General features: G+C 44.1%; 1 protein-coding gene across 1 annotated transcript in view; it reads left to right on the plus strand.

The window, feature by feature from the left end:
* The window catches only part of LOC140480894 (lysine-specific demethylase 3A-like), a 79055-nt gene that overhangs the window by 56617 nt on the left and 2169 nt on the right, over positions 1–20269 (plus strand). The window contains exons 19-24 of the mRNA XM_072576462.1: positions 2364–2454; positions 3076–3206; positions 3309–3428; positions 4397–4536; positions 12837–13013; positions 13871–14005. Coding sequence (XP_072432563.1) covers positions 2364–2454; positions 3076–3206; positions 3309–3428; positions 4397–4536; positions 12837–13013; positions 13871–14005 — 794 coding nt within the window. The remainder of the gene's footprint in view (positions 1–2363; positions 2455–3075; positions 3207–3308; positions 3429–4396; positions 4537–12836; positions 13014–13870; positions 14006–20269) is intronic.

Below are 20269 nucleotides of genomic sequence, written 5' to 3' on the forward strand. Positions count from 1 at the left end.
CGTTACCCCTTTTAGGGTGGGGCTGAGGAGAGGTTATTTGAGGTTGTGCCTGTATCAAGTGGACGTGGGATCATTGAATGTATTTCAGATTTCTTACAGGACAAAGGAGATGGGATTGTGGAATTTGAAAGAAACAGCTCAACCAATACCATCCTGAATGACACAACAGGCTCGAGAGGCCAAATGGTTTATTTCTGCTCTCACTTCACCTGTTTGTATGTAGCATCTGTCATCACCTCAGGATATGCAGAAGTGTTAACAGTCAGTGAAATACTTTTGAAGTGCAGGCATTGCTATGATGTAGGAAATGAACAAGAAGCTCCCAAACTCAGCAACAACATGACTGGCTAATCTGTTCATGTGATGTTTTCTTACGTTGATTGGGGGATAAATATTGGTTTTCTCTGTTCATCTGCCTGGGCAGATGTGGTTCATCTGAAAGATGGTAAAAACAATGACTGCAGATGCTGGAAACCAGATTCTGGATTAGTGGTGCTGGAAGAGCACAGCAGTTCAGGCAGCATCCAAGGAGCTTCGAAATCGACGTTTCGGGCAAAAGCCCTTCATCAGGAATAAAGGCAGTGAGCCTGAAGCGTGGAGAGATAAGCTAGAGGAGGGTGGGGGTGGGGAGAAAGTAGCATAGAGTACAATGGGTGAGTGGGGGAGGGGATGAAGGTGATAGGTCAAGGAGGAGAGGGTGGAGTGGATAGGTGGAAAAGAAGATAGGCAGGTAGGACAAGTCCGGACAAGTCAAGGGGAGAGTTACTGAGCTAGAAGTTTAGAACTCGGGTGAGGTGGGGGAAGGGGAAATGAGGAAACTGTTGAAGTCCACATTGATGCCTTGGGGTTGAAGTGTTCCGAGGCGGAAGATGAGGCGTTCTTTCTCCAGGCGTCTGGTGGTGAGGGAGTGGCGGTGAAGGAGGCCCAGGATCTTCATGTCTTTGGCAGAGTGGGAGGGGGAGTTGAAATGTTGGGCCACGGGGCGGTGTGGTTGATTGGTGCGGGTGTCCCGGAGATGTTCCCTAAAGCGCTCTGCTAGGAGGCACCCAGTCTCCCCAATGTAGAGATTGACATCCTGGTAAACCTCTTCTGCCCCTTCCAAAGACTCCACATCCTTCCTGTAATGTGGTGACCACAGTTAAAAGCAATACAAAGCCTAACCAAAGTCTTATAAAGCTGCAACATGACATCCTGACTCTTGTACTCAATTCCCTTACCAATAAAGGCAAACATGCCATAAACTTTTTTTAACCATCCTATCGACTTGTGTAACCACTTCCAGGGAGCTATGGACTTGAACCCCAAGATCCCTGCACGTACTCTGTGTCAACTTGGGTTTTCTTCAGGTGCTCCGGTTTCTTCCCACAGTCCAAGGATGTGCAGTCTAGGTGGATTGGCCATGTTAAACTCGCCCATAGTGTTCAGGAATGTGTAGACTAGGTGGATCAGGATTCTGTTCTATTTTATGAAATAATAAAGTGGAAACATTGGAGGGTACTTGTTCTGGTTTCATTTGAGAGAGGTTGAACAAGAGGTGGTAAGGTTTTATTTAATGACTAGAGTTTCACAATGATGGTGTTCAAGAGAAGTTTGTTTGACCCCTGAGGGTCATTAATCCGTGAACTCCTCTTCAGCAGAGAACAGTGGAGGCTGGATTATGGAATATCTGTGAGGCTATAGTAGACATTAAGTGATAAGTGTGTCAAAGCTATACTAGTGGGTAGACAGGAAAGTAGAATTCTCAATCAGATTGTGAGGCCATGGGTTTTTATTTTCAAAAGTTGGGACAATAGAAGCTGCCTGGATGGGTGTGGCAGTGCTCCCAGGCCAGGATTTCTGACTTTTTTTTAGATTTGGCAGAAGCTGTTGGAGTTTTGAAGAAGTAGAGGTATTATCTCCCCTGTCACTGTTGCGCCTAGAAACTAGGGCTTCTGTGGGTGTTGAATGTGAAAAAGTCTGATTTCTGAATTTGCACTTGTTGCTGAGGGGTGTGTTTATGGGATGTTGTTATAGCAGAACAGTTAATTAGTAATGGTTACCATATCTATTATTCTAAGTCTTCCAATGGAGTTGAGTTATTCTAAACTATTCTTTCTTTTATTGTAATTTAACAATAGTATTTAAAATTGTGTTTTGCACAAAATGTCGAGTAGTTTAACCAGTCACATTGCATCTGGAGCACAGCACTTTACATATACCTTTTAAAATAAGGAAATGTTAGGGTATCAGCTACCTTCTTAAAATATTTTTAGGGGACCTGGTCTGGTTCATAACAGTATTTTGCAAGGAAAGGTAACTCTTTTCCACAGTCGAGATAGTGTAGTTGTTTTCTGAGGTTTAACGTTAATTTCTTCCTTTTAAAGGACGTCTTGCCACAAAAGAGAGGGAGCCGATGGCTTTGAAGCTGAAGGATTGGCCTCCAGGAGAGGATTTCAGAGACATGATGCTCTCTAGGTAGGTGATCTACTTTTCTAAAGGTGTGACTGTCAAAGAGCAGGTGATGCTGTATTGCAGGAAAATTATGTTTTACGATTACAGACCTTTTACAGCACAGGAGGAGGATGTTTAGACCATCATGTCTACACTGATCGGTAAATAACTGACTACACAAATCCCACTTTCCAGCTTTTGCCTCATACAGTAATGCAAGTGAATATCTAAATATTGTTTTAATGTTTTGATAGTTTCTTACTCACTCTCCTTTTCAGGCAGAGAGTTCCAGACACCCACCACCCTCTGGATGAAATTAAATTCTCCTGAACGCAACATTTAGCATGTTTATCATTTACCTTTAACCTATGCCCCCTAGTATTTACCCCTTTGCTTCCTGGGGCTACAGGTGTTCCTAACAATTATCCTTGAAGGTGGTATTGAGTGGTTTCCCTCCTTGACATACTGCGATATTTTTTCTGCCTCTGAGGGTTGATAATCAGTGAACGTAGTCCTATAGCACTGTTGTTAGGAGCTTCAGGATCAGGAGTTCCATTCTTCTTTGTTGTAGCACTGATGAAACATTGGTCATTTCTGTCCATGTGATCACGTAGTTCCTTAGTGTCCTGTGTCTTTTCCTTACAGATTCGATGACCTGATGAATAATCTACCCCTGCCTGAGTATACCAAGAGAGATGGCAAACTGAACCTGGCCTCCAGATTGCCAGATTTTTTTGTTAGACCTGATTTAGGTCCAAAAATGTATAATGCTTACGGTAAGTGAGCAGTGTTGACCTCTGCTCATATTTGGAGGGATTTTAAAAGTGGTTCTTATTGTAGATTATTAACTTTTTTTTTTCTCTCCCTTTATTTCTTAGGATTATTATCAGCAGAGGATAGAAAGTTTGGAACAACAAACCTTCACTTAGATGTATCAGATGCTGCTAACGTTATGGTGTATGTAGGAATCCCCAGTGGCCAGCCCAACCATGAAGAGGGTGAGTGTTTAATGGCCCTGACCCTCTAAACTAAAATGTCAATCACTTTTAACAAGTCAGTAAACAGCAAGTCTTGCTACTTCAGTGGGGTTGCATATCCTTTGGGGTGGGTTGTCATCCGCAGCTCAGCAACAGTACTCACGCCTCTCAGTCACAGGTTTTGGGTTTAACTCCTACTCCAGATTCTTGAAACACCAATTACCTAAACTGATGCTCCAGTGCGGTACCGGGTAAATGCGGTGTTGTGGGAGGATGCTGGGCTGTCAAGAGTAGGGGCCTGCAGTGTGCACTTTCGAGGCTTCAGGAATATCTGCTGTTTAAACTCCCTCGTGTGAAATGTTGGTTTCTGTGTTAGAAACCTTGTTCCTTTTATGAGAACATCTCTAACCTTTGCTGTTGCACCAAGCAGCAATGTTTACTTAAAAGCCAATTTTAACCAGAATTGAAACATCAAATTCTACTGCAAATTTATGGTTGAACTAAAGGGTCTGTTTCTGTGCTGTGTGACGTACCAATCTGGAATGGAGACCAGCAATTCATATTTTTAGATGATTCATATTATTTGTAATTGTAACCATTCCTACAGAGCCAGTGGATCATGATACCAGATGGTTTGACAATGAACCAGAGATTGGTAGTATCTGAATCTGGTTTGTGTTGAAATACGGATCTTGACTGACCCATTGACTGACCCATCACTGGTTAAGTTTGAAGTGCCTATGACTAAGCGGGGAGGATGATCAAGTAACCAGGGCTTTCTGTTCCTGATTTGGTATTCAGAGTGTTCCAGCAAGTGCAGGTGTGGTAGATGTTTTTGAGCACAGGGTCAGACCTTTGGGACGAGAAGGGACAGTAGTTTCTAAAAGATGTATCCAACAACTGTTTTGCAATGTTGTTGGCTATAGTGGTTGTTACAGAAAGATTTTAATCATTCACTTTGGTTATTTATTTAATTTTATGTTGACCAGAAATTCTGAAGACCATGGAGGATGGTGATGCAGACGAGTTAACAATTAAACGCTTCACAGAGTCCAATGAAAGGCCCGGTGCCTTGTGGCATATTTACTCAGCCAAAGATGCAGAGAAGATCCGAGACTTGCTGAGAAAGGTAACACTGGGGAGATGGTCAGGGTTTGGCAGAAAACATGCGTCAGAATTTTGAGATCACTATCACTAGAAGGGGATTTTTTGTACGTCTTCCTTATCTTACAAGATGATCCAAGAGAGGTGGTGTCAGCTGAGATAGGGAAGATGATGCTGTTTCAGGTGGCCATCTCTTTCACCATCATTTTTACACCACCTAACTACCATGCATCCTTTTGGCCCTCATTTTCCTGTTTCAGCCAATGCAAACTGCTTCAGCAGTACTCTTCCTAATCCCTAACTGGGTTCTGTATGTGAGTAACATTGTCACCTGTCTCAGTTTGCGAAATGGCATCCATCCTTCTGTCTTCAACAATGTCTTGCTTACATTGTAGCTGTCTTCTCTTTGCCAGCTGTTTTTTTTCCCCTTTCATCACCAAACCAACCTCAACAACCCCAGTCCGACCATATCATCCACCATATCATCTCAAACTATTGCCTGACATGCCTGGCTCTCGGCAACTCAGATAAATAATACTTTGCCCAGTTCAATGTTGGCTCATGCATAGATCTTGTTGCAGAAACTTTGTACTCTTAATCCTTGATTCCAGGTGCTTGCTTAGACAATTAAGGCTTTTATTGTTGGGATCAATCTAAGGTGGAATCAACACATCTGGTCTACATTGTGGTACTATGCACTTTGCTATGTTTGACTTCTGTCATAGAGTCATAGAGATGTACAGCATGGAAACAGACCCTTCGGTCCAACCTGTCCATGCCGACCAGATATCCCAACCCAATCTAGTCCCACCTGCCTGCACCCAGTCCATATGCCTCCAAACCCTTCCTATTCATATACCCATCCAAATGCCTCTTAAATGTTGTAATTGTACCAGTCTCCACCACTTCCTCTGGCATGGAAGTTGCCCCTTAGGTCTCTTTTATATCTTTCCCCTCTCACCCTAAACCTATGCCCTCTAGTTCTGGACTCCCCGACCTCAAAGAGAAGACTTTGTTTATTTATCCTATCCATGCCCCTCATAATTTTGTAAACCTCTAAGGTCACCCCTCATCCTCTGATGCTCCAGGGAAAACAGCCCCAGCCTGGATTAGTGGTGCTGGAAGAGCACAGCAGTTCAGGCAGCATCCAAGGAGCTTCAAAATCGTGTTTCGGGCTAAAGCCCTTCATCAGGAATAAAGGCATTGAGCCTGAAGCGTGGAGAGATAAGCTAGAGGAGGGTGGGGGTGGGGAGAAAGTAGCATAGAGTACAATGGGTGAGTGGGGAAGGGGATGTAGGTGATAGGTCAGGGAGGAGAGAGTGGAGTGGATAGGTGGAAAAGGAGATAGGCAGGTACGACAAGTCCGGATAAGTCATGGGGACAGTGCTGAGCTGGAAGTTTGCAACTAGGGTGAGGTGGGGGAAGGGGAAATGAGGAAACTGTTGAAGTCCACCTCTCCCTGTAGCTCAGATCCTCCAACCCTGGCAACATCTTTGTAAATCTTTTCTGAACCCTTTCAAGTTTCACAACATCTTTCCGATAGGAAGGAAACCAGAGTTGCACGCAATATTCCAACAGTGGCCTAACCAATGCCCTGTACAGCCGCAACATGACCTCCCAACCCCTGTACTCAATACTCTGACCAATAAAGGAAAGCATACCAAACTCCTCCTCCACTATCCTATCTACCTGCAATTCCACTTTCAAGGAGCTATGAACCTGCACTCCAAGGTCTCTTTGTTCAGCAGCACTCCCTAGGACCTTACCATTAAGTGTATAAGTCCTGCTAAGATTTGCTTTCCCAAAATGGAGCACCTCTCATTTGTCTGAATTAAACTCCATCTGCCACTTCTCAGCCCATTGGCCCATCTGGTCCAGATCCTGCTGTAATCTGAGTAACCCTCTTCGCTGTCCACTACATCTCCAATTTTGATGTCATCTGCAAACTTACTAACTGTATCTCTTATGCTCGCATTCAAATCATTTATCTAAATGAAAAAAAGTAGCGGGCCCAGCACTGCTCCTTGTGTCCTTGGCAACTATTCTTCATCTACCTTATGCACACTCCGTTTCGGGTCCAAAGTTCCTTCACTTATGTCTTGGCATGCACTAAATCCCAATCAACTATTTTCTTTATTCTTAACTGACCTCAACCCTCCAACGTTCAACTGCTCCCTTTCCTGTTTTAATCTTTACGGTCTTGTCTCCTCTGTTTGAAGCCCTTTGAAGTTCCTTGTTCTCCTCCTCTGATTCTCAGCCTTATTCATTCTTTCAGTTTTTCTTCAGGTTTCGGTAGCCATGCTGACAGTCACTCCATCACAACATGCTGAAGCCCTTCCTAATGCCCTCCATTTGTCCTTGCTTACAAAATCCTCCTTTTAAACTTGTGTCAATTGTATCTTCTGTCCGTTCCACCCAAGTTCCTCGTCAGTGTCCAGTTCTTTTCTAAAGTGTCATCGATGATCTTCACTAGATCAGTACCACTGAAGATAGTGAGGGCTGTTCAGTCACATTTCTCCAAAATCCAGTTATGAACTGTCTGTTGAATAATTCTGCTCCAAGTTTGAACACTGAAGAGAGAAATTGCCTTGCACGGTTCTGAATGATACCAGGACATGATGCAATAGCATCATCATAAATAATGTCCCATTACTGATATGTTTATATAATCTGATTAAGGCATGATGCGTGAGGAGGTGTGGAGAAATGGTACACAATATTGTCTAGAAACGTTCCAGGAAAGAACGTGACTGTGTTAAATATTACAGGGATTTGGCAAATTGAATCGCTTTCCTCTGTTTTAATTGAAAACGCAAAACAGAGATAATCTAAAATCTGTTGTGATATCAAGTGAGGGGAAGTTTGAAAAGAACAATTAGAGCAGAGGGACAGGCCCTTTGGCCCTCCAAGATTGCACCAATCCAGTTCCTCATCTAAACCTGTCACCTAACGTCTAAGGGTCTGTATCTCTCTGCTCCCTGCCTATCATGTATCTGTCCAGATCCATCTTAAATGACACTGTTGTGCCTGCCTCTACCACCTCCACTGGCAATGCGTTCCAGGTGTCCACCACCCTCTGCGTAGAGAACTTTACATGCATATCTCCCTCAAACGTTTCACCTCTCTCCTTGAACTCTTGCCCCCTGGTAATTGAGTCCCCTACTCTGGGGGGAAAAGGCTTATTGCTATCCACCCTGTCTAATCCTCTCATGATTTTATAGATTTCAATCAGGTACCCCCTCAACTTCCGTCTTTCTGTACCCATTATTCCAAATGTGGCCGAACCACAGTCCTAAACAACTGTAACATGACCTGCCAACTCTTGTACTCAGTACCCTGTCCAATGAAGGAAAGGATGCTGTATGCCGCCTTGACCACTCTGTTAACTTGCGTTGCCACCTTCAGGGTACAATAGACCTGAACACCCAGATCTCTCTGTACATCTGAGTTTTCCTCAGGGCTTTTCTATTTACCATATAGTTTGCTCTTGAATTGGATCTTTGAAAATGCATCATCTCGCATTTGCCTAGATTCAACTCCATCTGCCATTTCTCTGCCCATCTCTCCAATCTATCTATATTCAGCTCCATTCTCTGACAGTCCCCTTCACTGCTACTCCACCAATCTTAGTGTCATCTGAAAACTTGCTAATCAGACCAACTACACCTTCCTCCAAATCTTTTATGTATATCACAAACAACAGTGATCCCAGCAAGGATCCCTGTGGAACATCACTGGTCACAGTTCTCCATTTTGAGAAACTCCCTTCCAATACTCCCTTCTCCTGTTGCCCAGCAGTTTTCTTTCCATCTAGCTAGTACACCCTGGACTCCATGTGACTTCATTTTCTCCATCAGCTGACCATGGAGAACTTTATCAAAAGCCTTACTGATGTTCACGTATATGACACATACAGCCCTTTCCTCATCAATCAACATTGTCAGTTCCTCAAAGAATTCTATTAAGTTGGTAAGACATGACCTTGCCTGCACAAAATCATGTTGCCTATCACTGATAAGCCCATTTTCTTCCAAATGTAAATAGATCCTATTTCTCAATGTATTGTCCAGCATCTTCCCTACCACTGATGGTAGGCTTACCAGTCTATAATTACCTGGATCACCCCGCTATCCTCCTCAAACAAGGGGACAGCATTAGCAATTCTCCAGTCCTCCAAGACCCCACCTGTGTTCAAGGATGCTGCAAAGATTTCCCCTCTCGCTTCCTACAGTAACTTGGGATCAATCCCATATGGAGCTGGGGACTTGTCCACCTTGACACCTTTTAGAATATCCAACACTTCCTGCCTCCTTATGCCGACTTGACCTAGAGTAATTAAAGATCTATACCTAATCTCAACATTGTCATGTCCCTCTCCTCGATGAATACCGATGCAAAGTACTCATTAAGAATCTCGCCCATTTTCTGACTTTCTGCGTAACTTTCCTCCTGTTTGCTAAAGATATTTCATGACCCCCTTTAGCCCTCTTAATTTCTCGTTTCAGATCGGTCCTACTTTCTCAATATTCTTCCAAAGCTTTGTCTGTTTTCAGTCACCTAGACATTGCGTATACTTCCTTTTTCCTCTTGGCTAGTCTCTCAATTTCACCATCATCTAATCTTGCCATTTCTATTCCTCATTTTCACAGGGACATGTCTGTCCTGAACTCCAATCAACTTCTCTTTAAAAGCTTCCCACATATCAAATGTGGATTTAACTTCAAAGAGCTGTTCCCTCCGACATCTTTCCATAATGTGTTTGCACATTGTTACTTCTATCTCATGCTTGCTGTTGGGAAGCCTATAGTATAGCCCCAACATTGTTAGCACACCCTTCCTATTTCTGAGCTCTGCCCATATTGCCTCACTGCTCGAGTCCTCCACAGTTCTGTCCTTCAGCACAGTAATGCAACTTTCCCCCCCCCCCACCCTTTACCACCACCTCTATCGCCCCTGAAGCATCTATATCCTAGACAATAGACAATAGATGCAGGAGTAGGCCATTCAGCCCTTCGAGCCTGCACCGCCATTCAATATGATCATGGCTGATCATTCCCAATCAGTATCCTGTTCCAGCCTTATCTCCATAACCCTTGACTCCACTATCTTTAAGAGCTCTATCCAATTCTTTCTTAAATGAATCCAGAGACTGGGCTTCCACTGCCCTCTGGGGCAGAGCATTCCACACAGCCACCACTCTCTGGGTGAAGTAGTTTCTCCTCATCTCTGTCCTAAATGGTCTACCCCGTATTTTTAAGCTGTGTCCTCTGGTTCGGCACTCCCCCATCAGCGGAAATATGTTTCCTCCTGCCAGAGTGTCCAATCCTTTCATAATCCTATACGTTTCAATCAGATCCCCTCTCAGTCTTCTAAACTCAAGGGTATACAAGCCCAGTCGCTTCAGTCTTTCCGTGTAAGGCAATCCTGCCATTCCAGGAATTGACCTCGTGAACCTACGCTGCACTCCCTCAATAGCCAGAATGTCTTTCCTCAAATTTGGAGACCAGAACTGTACACAGTACTCCAGGTGTGGTCTCACCAGGGCCCTGTACAGCTGCAGAAGCACCTCTTTGCTTCTATACTCAATTCCTCTTGTTATGAAGGCCAGCATGCTATTAGCCTTCTTCACGACCTGCTGTACCTGCATGCTTGCCTTCATTGACTGGTGGACAAGAACACCCAGATCTCTCTGAACAGCCCCTTTACCTAATTTGTTACCATTGAGGTAGTAATCTGCCTTCCTGTTCTTGCCACCAAAGTGGATAACCAGACATTTATCCACATTAAACTGCATCTGCCCACTCACCTAACTTGTCCAGGTTACCCTGTAATCTCCTAACATCCTCATCACATTTCACCCTACCACCCAGCTTTGTATCATCAGCAAATTTGCTAATGTTATTGCTGATACCATCTTCTATATCATTTACATATATTGTAAAAAGCTGCGGTCCCAGCACGGATCCCTGCGGTACCCCACTGGTCACTGCGTGCCATTCCGAAATGGAGCCGTTAATCACTACCCTTTGTTTCCTCTTAGCCAACCAATTCTCTATCCAATCTAGTACTTTGCCCCCAATACCGTGCGCCCTAATTTTACTCGCTAACCTCTTGTGTGGGACTATATTAAAAGCTTTCTGAAAGTCCAGGTACACTACATCCACTGGATCTCCCTCGTCCATCTTCCGAGTTACATCCTCAAAAAATTCAAGAAGATTAGTCAAGCATGATTTTCCCCTTCATAAATCCATGCTGACTCTGTCCTATCCTGTTACTATTATCCAGATATGCCGTAATTTCATCCTTTATAATAGACTCCAGCATCTTTCCCACCACTGAGGTCAGACTAACTGGTCTATAATTTCCTGCTTTCTCCCGCCCACCCTTCTTAAAAAGTGGCACAACATTAGCCGCCCTCCAATCCTCAGGAACCGACCCCGATTCTATTGAACTCTGGAAAATAATCACCAGCGCATCCACGATTTCCTGAGCCACCTCCTTCAGTACCCTGGGATGCAGGCCATCAGGTCCCGGAGACTTATCCTGGGACATTTAGTTGCCAATCCTGCCCTTCCCTCAACCATGTCTGAGTAATAGCAATAACATCATACTCCCAGGTACTAATCCAAGCCGTAAGATCACCAGCCTTACCTGCTACACTTCTCACATGAAAACAAATGCACCTTAAACCACCAGTCCCTATGCGTTCATCAGCCACTTCCTGCCTGCTCTTCCCCTTAGTCACACTGACTTCATTATCTAGTTCCTTACAGGCTTTAGTTACTACCTCCTTTCTGTCCACTAACCACCTCATTTGGTTCCCATCCCCTGCTATATTAGTTTAAACCTTCCCCAACAGCGTTAGCAAAAGCACCCACTAGGACGTTGGTTCCAGTCCGGCCCAGTAGACCGTCCAATTTGTAATAGTCCAACCTCTCCCAGAACTGGTCCCAACGTCACAAAAATCTGACCCCTCCCTCCTGCACCATCTCTTAAACCATGCGTTCATCCTGCATGTTCTTTCATTTCTTCTTTGCCAGTGCCACATGCGAGTCAATCCTGAGGTTACTGCGTCTGAGGCCCTACTTTTTAATTTGGCTCCTAACTCCCTAAATTCTGCTTATAGGACCTCATCCTGTTTTTTTTTTTAGCCTATATTATTAGTGTCTCTATGCACCGCAACAACTAGCTGTTCACCCTCCCTGTTCAGAATATTCTGCAGCTGATCTGAGCGCCTGGAAGGCAATATAATATCCGAGAGTTTCATTTTCAACAACAGAAACGCCTATCTACTCCCCTCACAATTGAATCCCCTATGCCTATAGTCCTTGCAGTCTTTTTCCCGCCCTTCTGTGCAGCAGAGCCAGCCATGGTGCCATAATCCTGGCTACTGCTGCCTTCCCCTGGTGAGCCATCTCCCCCAGCTGTATCCAAAACAGAATAGCTATTTTGGAAGGAGATGACTTCTGGGGACACCTGCACTGCCTTCCTGCTCTTTCTCTGCCTTTTGGTTACCCATTCCCTCAGCAATCCTAAACTGTGCTGTGACCAATTCACTGAATGTGCTATCCACGATCACCTCAGCATTGCGGATGCTCCAAAATGAGTTCATCTGCAGCTCCAGAGCCGTCATGTGGTCAAACAAGAGCTGCAGCTGGACACACTTCCTGCAATGTGAAGGAGTCAGGGACATCAACCACATCCCTGAGCTCCCTGACCTCCCACATTGAAAAGATTAACTATCTTTTCTCTTGGTCATTCTGCATGGTTTTTGTCTTTCCCTATTCTTCAGCCCCCAGCTTCCCCGTCACCTTGCACCTTCTGGAAGTTCTAACCCAGCTGTTTTGTGTTTGGGGCTGAGGTGCTTGGTGTTCTGTAACTAGTTTGTGTTTGGATTGTTCACTAGTTTCCTTCTGATGAGCTTGTTTTCAAAAGATCACAAGATTAGTTTTGGCAGTATTCTGTGTACCGCTTGGGTTTTCACTCCAAATCCCTAATTACTCCCTTGTATGTGCCTAAAATCCTTCTCGTAGGCATGGGTATTCCTGACAAACTTCAGGTCCATTCTGACTGCCCTTTTGAGAAGTTCAGAGGGAACTTGAGACTCAACTACACTGTAATGAAGTTGCCGTTTTGTAATAAGCAGAATAAAATAGTTGGATTTAAAACATTGAAAGGCTAACCTCGCTATTCTTCATGTCTTACCTGGTAATTATTTGGAACAATTAGGAGAATTTTATTTGTATCACTTAACTTAAATAAATGGAGATGTAAATCACCAAAGAATGTGACCCAACGCAAACAAGACTGCCCAATGTTTTTCAGGTGGCAGAAGAGCAAGATCAAGAAAACCCGCCAGACCACGATCCCATTCATGACCAGAGTTGGTACCTGGACAGTACACTACGCAAGAGACTTTACCATGAATATGGTGTCCAGGGTTGGGCCATTGTGCAGTACCTCGGTGATGTGGTTTTTATCCCTGCTGGAGCTCCACACCAGGTCAGTGCTGGATTCACTTTGCCTTCTGTTTAAATGCATTTTGTTTCTTTCTTACTATCTCGCGTGCAGACTGTGATTCCTTGCTATCCCCCACACACACTTATTGTTGCAGAACCATGTTTATTGGCATTCTGTTCAATCAGTTATCCTCATTGCTTGCCCTTTTGGTTTAACCGGAGATCTACTCTTCGGTTTCTAAGCATCAAGACCATTTCCCCTTTTCCTGGCAAAAGAGTGAATTCTGGTTAACATGTATCCAGAGTAGTATGGATGATTATTTTTGTGTTTCGGGGAACTCTTTGTTTGACTAAGTTTAAGGAAGTTGTATGTACAGGAAATGTGTAATAAACTAGTCAAGAGGCTAATCAAAATTGTGGGTGCAGTGGTGGTGGGGGGGAGCTACTCGATTTGCTAAGTGTCCACTACTGTGGAATGCCTGCGTTGAAGGGGCTGATGAAAAGGAGGGAATATACTGTTTCGCTGAAGTGGTCTCTATCTCGCAGGACAGTCATTCTGGGTGTATTTGCACCCTTAATGTAAACGATGATGTGCCTGGAGTTTGTTTGAGAGTCTAAACAGAGCAGGACCTAAATATCCTGTCTGACTACACTTGAGTGGCAGAGAGGATTCCTCCCTATCTCTATCCAGATCTCGTGATGTTGAGAATCTATTCCCTTCATGGGGAGCAGTCCCAGTTTCTATCTAGACCCATAACTGAAGCTTCTCATCCCTAAACGCACTTTTGTAAGTGTCTTCTGCATTTATTTGACTGACAAGCTGGAGACTCGTGTTGTGCTGCATTTCTGGAGGTGGAATTTGCAACTAACTTGAAGTATTTATCCTGTTATTTGCTACAGGTGCACAACTTGTACAGTTGCATCAAAGTGGCAGAGGACTTTGTTTCCACTGAGCATGTCAAACACTGCTTCCGGCTTACACAAGAATTTCGACACCTGTCTAACACACATACAAACCATGAGGATAAACTACAGGTACCTGGAATCAACCTCCTGCGTATGATAAGTTTGTGTTTCGCTTACAGGCCAGTACCTTGATAGGAACCACATTCCTTAGCTTCTCAGTGGTGGCACCCAACTTTTAATGACAAGAATTTAGGTTCAGCATGAGCACAAAAATCTGAGCTAAACACCTCCCCCCACCCCTCTCCCCTCCCCCAGTGCAGTACTGAGGGAACACAGCACTGTCGGAGGTAGTGCCTGCGTATGGAGATGTAAAAGATCCCATTGTACTTCATTTCAGTGACGAAAAGTTAGCCTTGGTATCTCGGTCAATATTTATCTACAAAAAAGCCGATTCTCTGATTGCTCTCTGTGAAAGTTTAATGAGTCCAAATTAGCTGCTGTGTTTCCTACATCAGTGGCCATACTTCAAAAAGCAGCTTCAGATGTCTGGTTTAAAAAAACAGAAAGTACATAAATGCAAGTCTCTCTTTTCTAGAATACAAGTAAAGGTCATTCAAAATTAAAATGTAAGGCATTGCATGTGCAAAAGGGGAAAGCCAAAACTGCTTCAGCGTGACATGGAGAGGACAGCAATGTTAAAGTGAAAATTGCTACAGATAAGGTTTTGAATCAAACCTCTGAATCAAAGGGTTTCAGTTCATGTCCAGCTCCAGAGACCTGAGGCCAAACATCTCCAGTGACAGTGCAGTACTATGTGGACTGAGCGCTGCACTATTGGAGGTGTGTTTTTTCAGATGAGATGATTGGGCTGACACATGACCAGTCACATTCATGCCTTTCATGCGCCAGGCAATGACTGAATCCAACATGAAAATCTGACCATTGTCCCTTGACATCCAACAGCATTACCATTGCTGAATCCTCCACTGTTAACATCCTGGAGTGTTAGAGGAATACCCCATGGAGAATATTAATTATTTGGATAAAGGTGCAGCACAGAGCAGTTTGGGAGTCCTTGTGCACAAATCACAAAAAGCTAAGCTCCAAGTTCAGTTAATAAGGAAGGCAAATGGAATGTTGGCCTTTATTGAACATAGAACAGCACAGCACCAAAACAAGCCCACCGTGTCTATGGTGAGCATGATGCCATTCTAATCTAATCCCATTTGTCTGCACGTGGTCTAGATCCCTCTATTCTCTGCCTGTTCATGTGACTGTCTAAATGCCTGTTAAAGTTTGCTAACGTATCTGCTTCTACCACCTTTCCTGGCAGCATGTTCCAGGCATCTACCACCCTCTGTCATTTCAAAACAAAACTTCCCTCGCACATTTAGATAAGATTAGATTAGATTCCCAACAGGGTGGAAACAGGCCCTTCGGCCCAACAAGTCCACACTGACCATTCGAAGAGTAACCCACCCAGACCCATTTTCCCCTAACTAATGCACCTAACACTACGGGCAATTTGGAATGGCCAATTCACCTGACCTGCACATCTTTGGGTTGTGAGAGGAAACCAGAGCACCCGGAGGAAACCCAGCAGACACCGGGAGAATGTGCAGACTCCACACAGACAGTCACCTGAGGCTGGAATCAAACCTGGGACTCTGGTGCTGTGAGGCAGCAGTGCTAACCACTGAGCCACTGTGCTGCCCCTAAATGCAGCAACGCTTAACACACAGAAGTGCAACCTGCGACTCTCAGGAATGGTAGCGGTGGGATTCGAACTCACGCCTCCTTAGAGACTGGAATCTTAATCCAGCACCTTGGACTGTGTGGCCACACTATCAGACACACTACCATCTCCCTTATACTTTTCCCCTTTCACTTTAATCCTTTCCCCCCTCATCTTAAACCAGTACCCTGTTTGACATTTTCATCCTGGAAAAAAAGACTGATTATCCACCCTATCCATTCTTCTCATAATTTTAAATACTTATTTAGATCGCCCCTCAGCCTCTGATACTCTTAGCGAAAACAATCCAAGTTTGTCTCCTTATAGCTAATACACACCAACCAAGCAACATCCAGGTACACCTCTTCTGCACCGTCTCCAAAGCCTGCACATCCATCCTGTAGTGTGGGGACCAGAACTACACATGGTGCACCAAATGTGGCCTTACTAAAGTTTTATACAGTTGCAACATGTCTTGCCAGCCTTTGTACTCAGTAACCCAAAGAATGAAGGCAAATACACAATATGCACTTCTATTGCCACTTTCAGGGACTAGAACCCCAAGATCTCTCTGTACATCAATACTCCTAAGGGTCTAGCAGCATCTGAGGAGAAATCAGAGTTAACATTTCCAATCCAGTGACCCTGAGGAAGGTTCACTGGACCCAAAATGTTTTCTGATTTCACTTCACAGATGCTGCCAGACCTGCTGAGTTTCTCCAGCACTTGCTGTTTTAGTACTTCCATTTAGGTTTTGCCATTTAGTTATATATTTCCATCTTGCATTTGACCTTCCAAAATGCATCACCTCACACTTGTCCAGATTAAACTCCCATCTGCCATTTCTCCACCCAGCTTTCCTGCTGATCTATATCCTCCTGCATTCTTTCATATCCTTCATTGCTATCCACAACTTGATCAATTTTTGTGTTAACTGCAAAATTACTAATCCGATCAGCTACATCTCCATACATATTACAAATAACCGGTCCGAGCGCTGATCCCTGTGGAACACCACAGGTCACAAACCTCCAGTCAGAAAACTACTGCTCGACAACACCCCTCTCCTATGACCAAGTCAGTTTTTACCCAATTTGTCAACTCAGCATGGATCCCATGTGGTTTGATTTTTCTGGACCAGCCTATCATGAGAAACTTTTTCAAATGTTTTAGTAACATCCATGTAGACAACACTCATTGCCTATTCTTATCAACCGCCTTTGTCACTTGCTTTAAAAAAACTCAATAGTTTGAGATGAGACCTCCCCACAAAAAACCGTGGTGACTATCCCTAATAAATCTATTCTTTTCCAAATGCAAGTAAATTCTGTCCCTAACACTCTTCGCCAATAATTTCTCAACCACTGATACAAAGCTGACTGGCCTATAATTGACTGGATTATCCCTCTTGCCCCTCGTAAACAAAAGAATAACATTAGTTATTCGCCAGTCTTCTGGTACCTTACCTGCGGCTAAATGGAATATGGAGATCTCTGTCAAGTCTTCAGCAATCTCCTCCCTTGTGTCCCTCACTATCCTGTGATAGATCCCATCAGATCCTGGGGGCTTAGCCACTTTGAAGGCAATTCAAGACTTCCGATATCACCACCTTCTTAATATTGACACATCCTAGAGTTTCACCTTACCCCTCCCTAATTTACCATCATCTGTGTTCTTCTCTGTGAAGTACTCATTAAAGACCTCACCCACTTCCTCTGGCTCCACACATAAATTCCCTCCCTTTCTGATGAATGTACCCTTTCCCAGTTACCCTATTACACCGAATATGTATATGTATACCAAATATAGAGTCAGAGATGTACAGCATGGAAACAGACCCTTTGGTCCAACCCGTCCATGCCGACCTGATATCCCAACCCAATCTAGTCCCATCTGCCAGCACCCGGCCCATATCCCTCCAAACCCTTCCTATTCATATACCCACCCAAATGCGTCTTAAATGTTGCAATTGTACCAGCCTCCACCACATCCTCTGGCAGCTCATTCCATACATGTACCACCCTCTGTGTGAAAATGTTGCCCCTTACGTCTTTTTTATATCTTTCACCCTAAACCTATGTCCTCTAGTTCTGGACTCCCTTACCCCAGGGAAAAGATTTTGTTTATTTATCCTATCGATGCCCCTCATAATTTTGTAAACCTCTATAAGGTCACCCCTCAGCCTCTGACGCTCCAGGGAAAACAGCCCCAGCCTGTTCAGCCTCTCCCTGTAGCTCAAATCCTCCAACCCTGGTAACATCCTTGTAAATCTTTTCTGAACCCTTTCAAGTTTCACAACATCTTTCCGATAGGAAGGAGACCAGAATTGCATGCAATATTTCAACAGTGGCCTAACCAATGTCCTGTACAGCCGCAACATGACCTCCCAACTCCTGTACTCAATACTCTGACCAATAAAGGAAAGCATACCAAACACCTTCACTATCCTATCTACCTGCAACTCCACTTTCAAGGAGCTATGAACCTGTACTCCAAGGTCTCTTTGTTCAGCAACACTCCCTAGGACCTTACCATTAAGTGCATAAGTCCTGCTAAGATTTGCTTTCCCAAAATGCAGCACCTTGCATTTATCTGAATTCAATTCCATCTGCCACTTCTCAACCCATTGGCCCATCTGGTCCAGATCCCGTTGTAATCTGAGGTAACCCTCTTCGCTGTCCACTACACCTCCAATTTTGGTGTCATCTGCAAACTTACTAACCTCTTACGCTCGCATCCAAATCATTTATGTAAATGACAAAAAGCAGAGGACCCAGCACCGATCCTTGTGACGCTCCACTGGTCACAGGCCTTCAGTCTGAAAAACAACCCTCCACCACTACCCTCTGTCTTCTACCTTCTGAGCTAGCTCTGTATCCAATAATCCAACTTGCCAAGGACATCTCATGGCCTTGCTTTTTAATTCCTCGTAGGATTTCTTCAAGTTCAGTTTCCTACACCTACATATGCTTCCCTTTTTTTGACCAAACTTTCAACATCAAGGGTTCCCGAATCTTGCCTTCCTTCTCTGTCGTCCTCACAGGAACAGGCTGGTCTTGAACTTCGATCAACTAGCCTTTAAAAGATTTCCACAAATCAGCTGTGGATTAACCCTCAAACGGCCACCATTCTAATTTCTCCAGTTCCTGCTTAGTACTATTGGAATAAGGGTGTGATCTTATAGAGGTTTACAAAATTATGAGGGGCATGGATAGGATAAATAGACAAAGTCTTTTCCCTGGGATCGGGGAGTCCAGAACTAGAGGGCATAGGTTTAGGGTGAGGGGGGAAAGATATTAAAGAGACCGAAGGGGCAACTGTTTCACGCAGAGGGTGGTACATGTATGGAATGAGCTGCCAGAGGATGTGGTGGAGGCTGGTACAATTGCAACATTTAAGAGGCATTTGGATGGGTATATGAATAGGAAGGGTTTGGAGGGATTTGGGCCAGGTGCTGGCAGGTGGGACTAGATTGGGTTGGGATAACTGGTCAGCATGGACGGGTTGGACCGAAGGGTCAGTTTCCATGCTGTACATCTCTGTGACTCCAAGCCTTCTTTCAATTTAGCACTTTCACCTGAAGACCAGTCGTAAGTAATTTTAAACTTACAGAATTATGATCACTGTTCCAAAATGGTCCCCACTGAAACTTTGATTACCTGGCCAGGCTCATTCCCCACTGTGAAGTAGAGTATGGCTCCTTCCCTAGATGGACTATCTGCAAATTGTCTCAAGAAACTCTCCTGGATACACCAAAAGCAATGGGACCAATGAAAATAGGTGCTGCTGAAACTACGCAGTGCACTAGTTAGACTAAACAATTTTGATTTTTTTTAAATCCAGGGAAAGGTACTCTGGCATTCAAACGCACCAAAGAAGGTTCATTCAGTTGATTCTGGGTATGGAGGGATTTCCTTGTAAGGAGAGGTTGGAGTTGAGAAGAATGAGAGGTGAACTTATTGAAACATTCAAGGTTCTTAAGGGGCCTGACAGATAGATAGTGAGCAGTTGTTTCCCCTTGTGGGAGAGTCTGCAAATGAATGCTCACACAGTTAGGTCAGAGATGAGAAATGCTTTTGAGGGTAATAAGTGTGAACTTCTTTACTGCAGCGGGCTGCTGAGGCTCGGTTATTAAAGATGGGCAGATATTTTAATCATTAAGGAAATTCAGAATATGAGGAACAGGGAGGAAAATAGTTGTAAATTTAGCCATAATCTCATTAAATGGTGGAGCAGACTCCGTGAACTGAAAGGCCTACTTCTGCTACATCTTGTGTTCTTATTAGCTAAAAGGTCAAGGGCAGGAGATACTAGGGAGCGCTACTAAGTGTATATTTCCATTCAAGCCACTCACTGTTCTGACTTGGAACTATATCACAATCCCTTTGCTGGACTGGAATCAAACTCCTGGAACTCCTTCCCCCGCAGCATTAAAGGTCTGCCTACATTATATGGACTACAGTAGTTCAAGAAGGCATCATTGTCTCGAGGACAATGATGGATTGATAATAGTAGTTGCTGGCCCACACAACTGTCTGCATTCCAATAAGGAATATAAGAACAAAAGGCCCCTGCTCCCTGGGGTTGTATGTGAAAAACAAAAAGTAGGCAAGTTTTCCTCAACTTCTTTGTCATTATCTATTCTGTGACCAACATCA

The sequence above is a fragment of the Chiloscyllium punctatum genome, chromosome 1 (genome assembly GCF_047496795.1).
Source record: "Chiloscyllium punctatum isolate Juve2018m chromosome 1, sChiPun1.3, whole genome shotgun sequence".
Taxonomy (NCBI): Eukaryota; Metazoa; Chordata; class Chondrichthyes; order Orectolobiformes; family Hemiscylliidae; genus Chiloscyllium; species Chiloscyllium punctatum.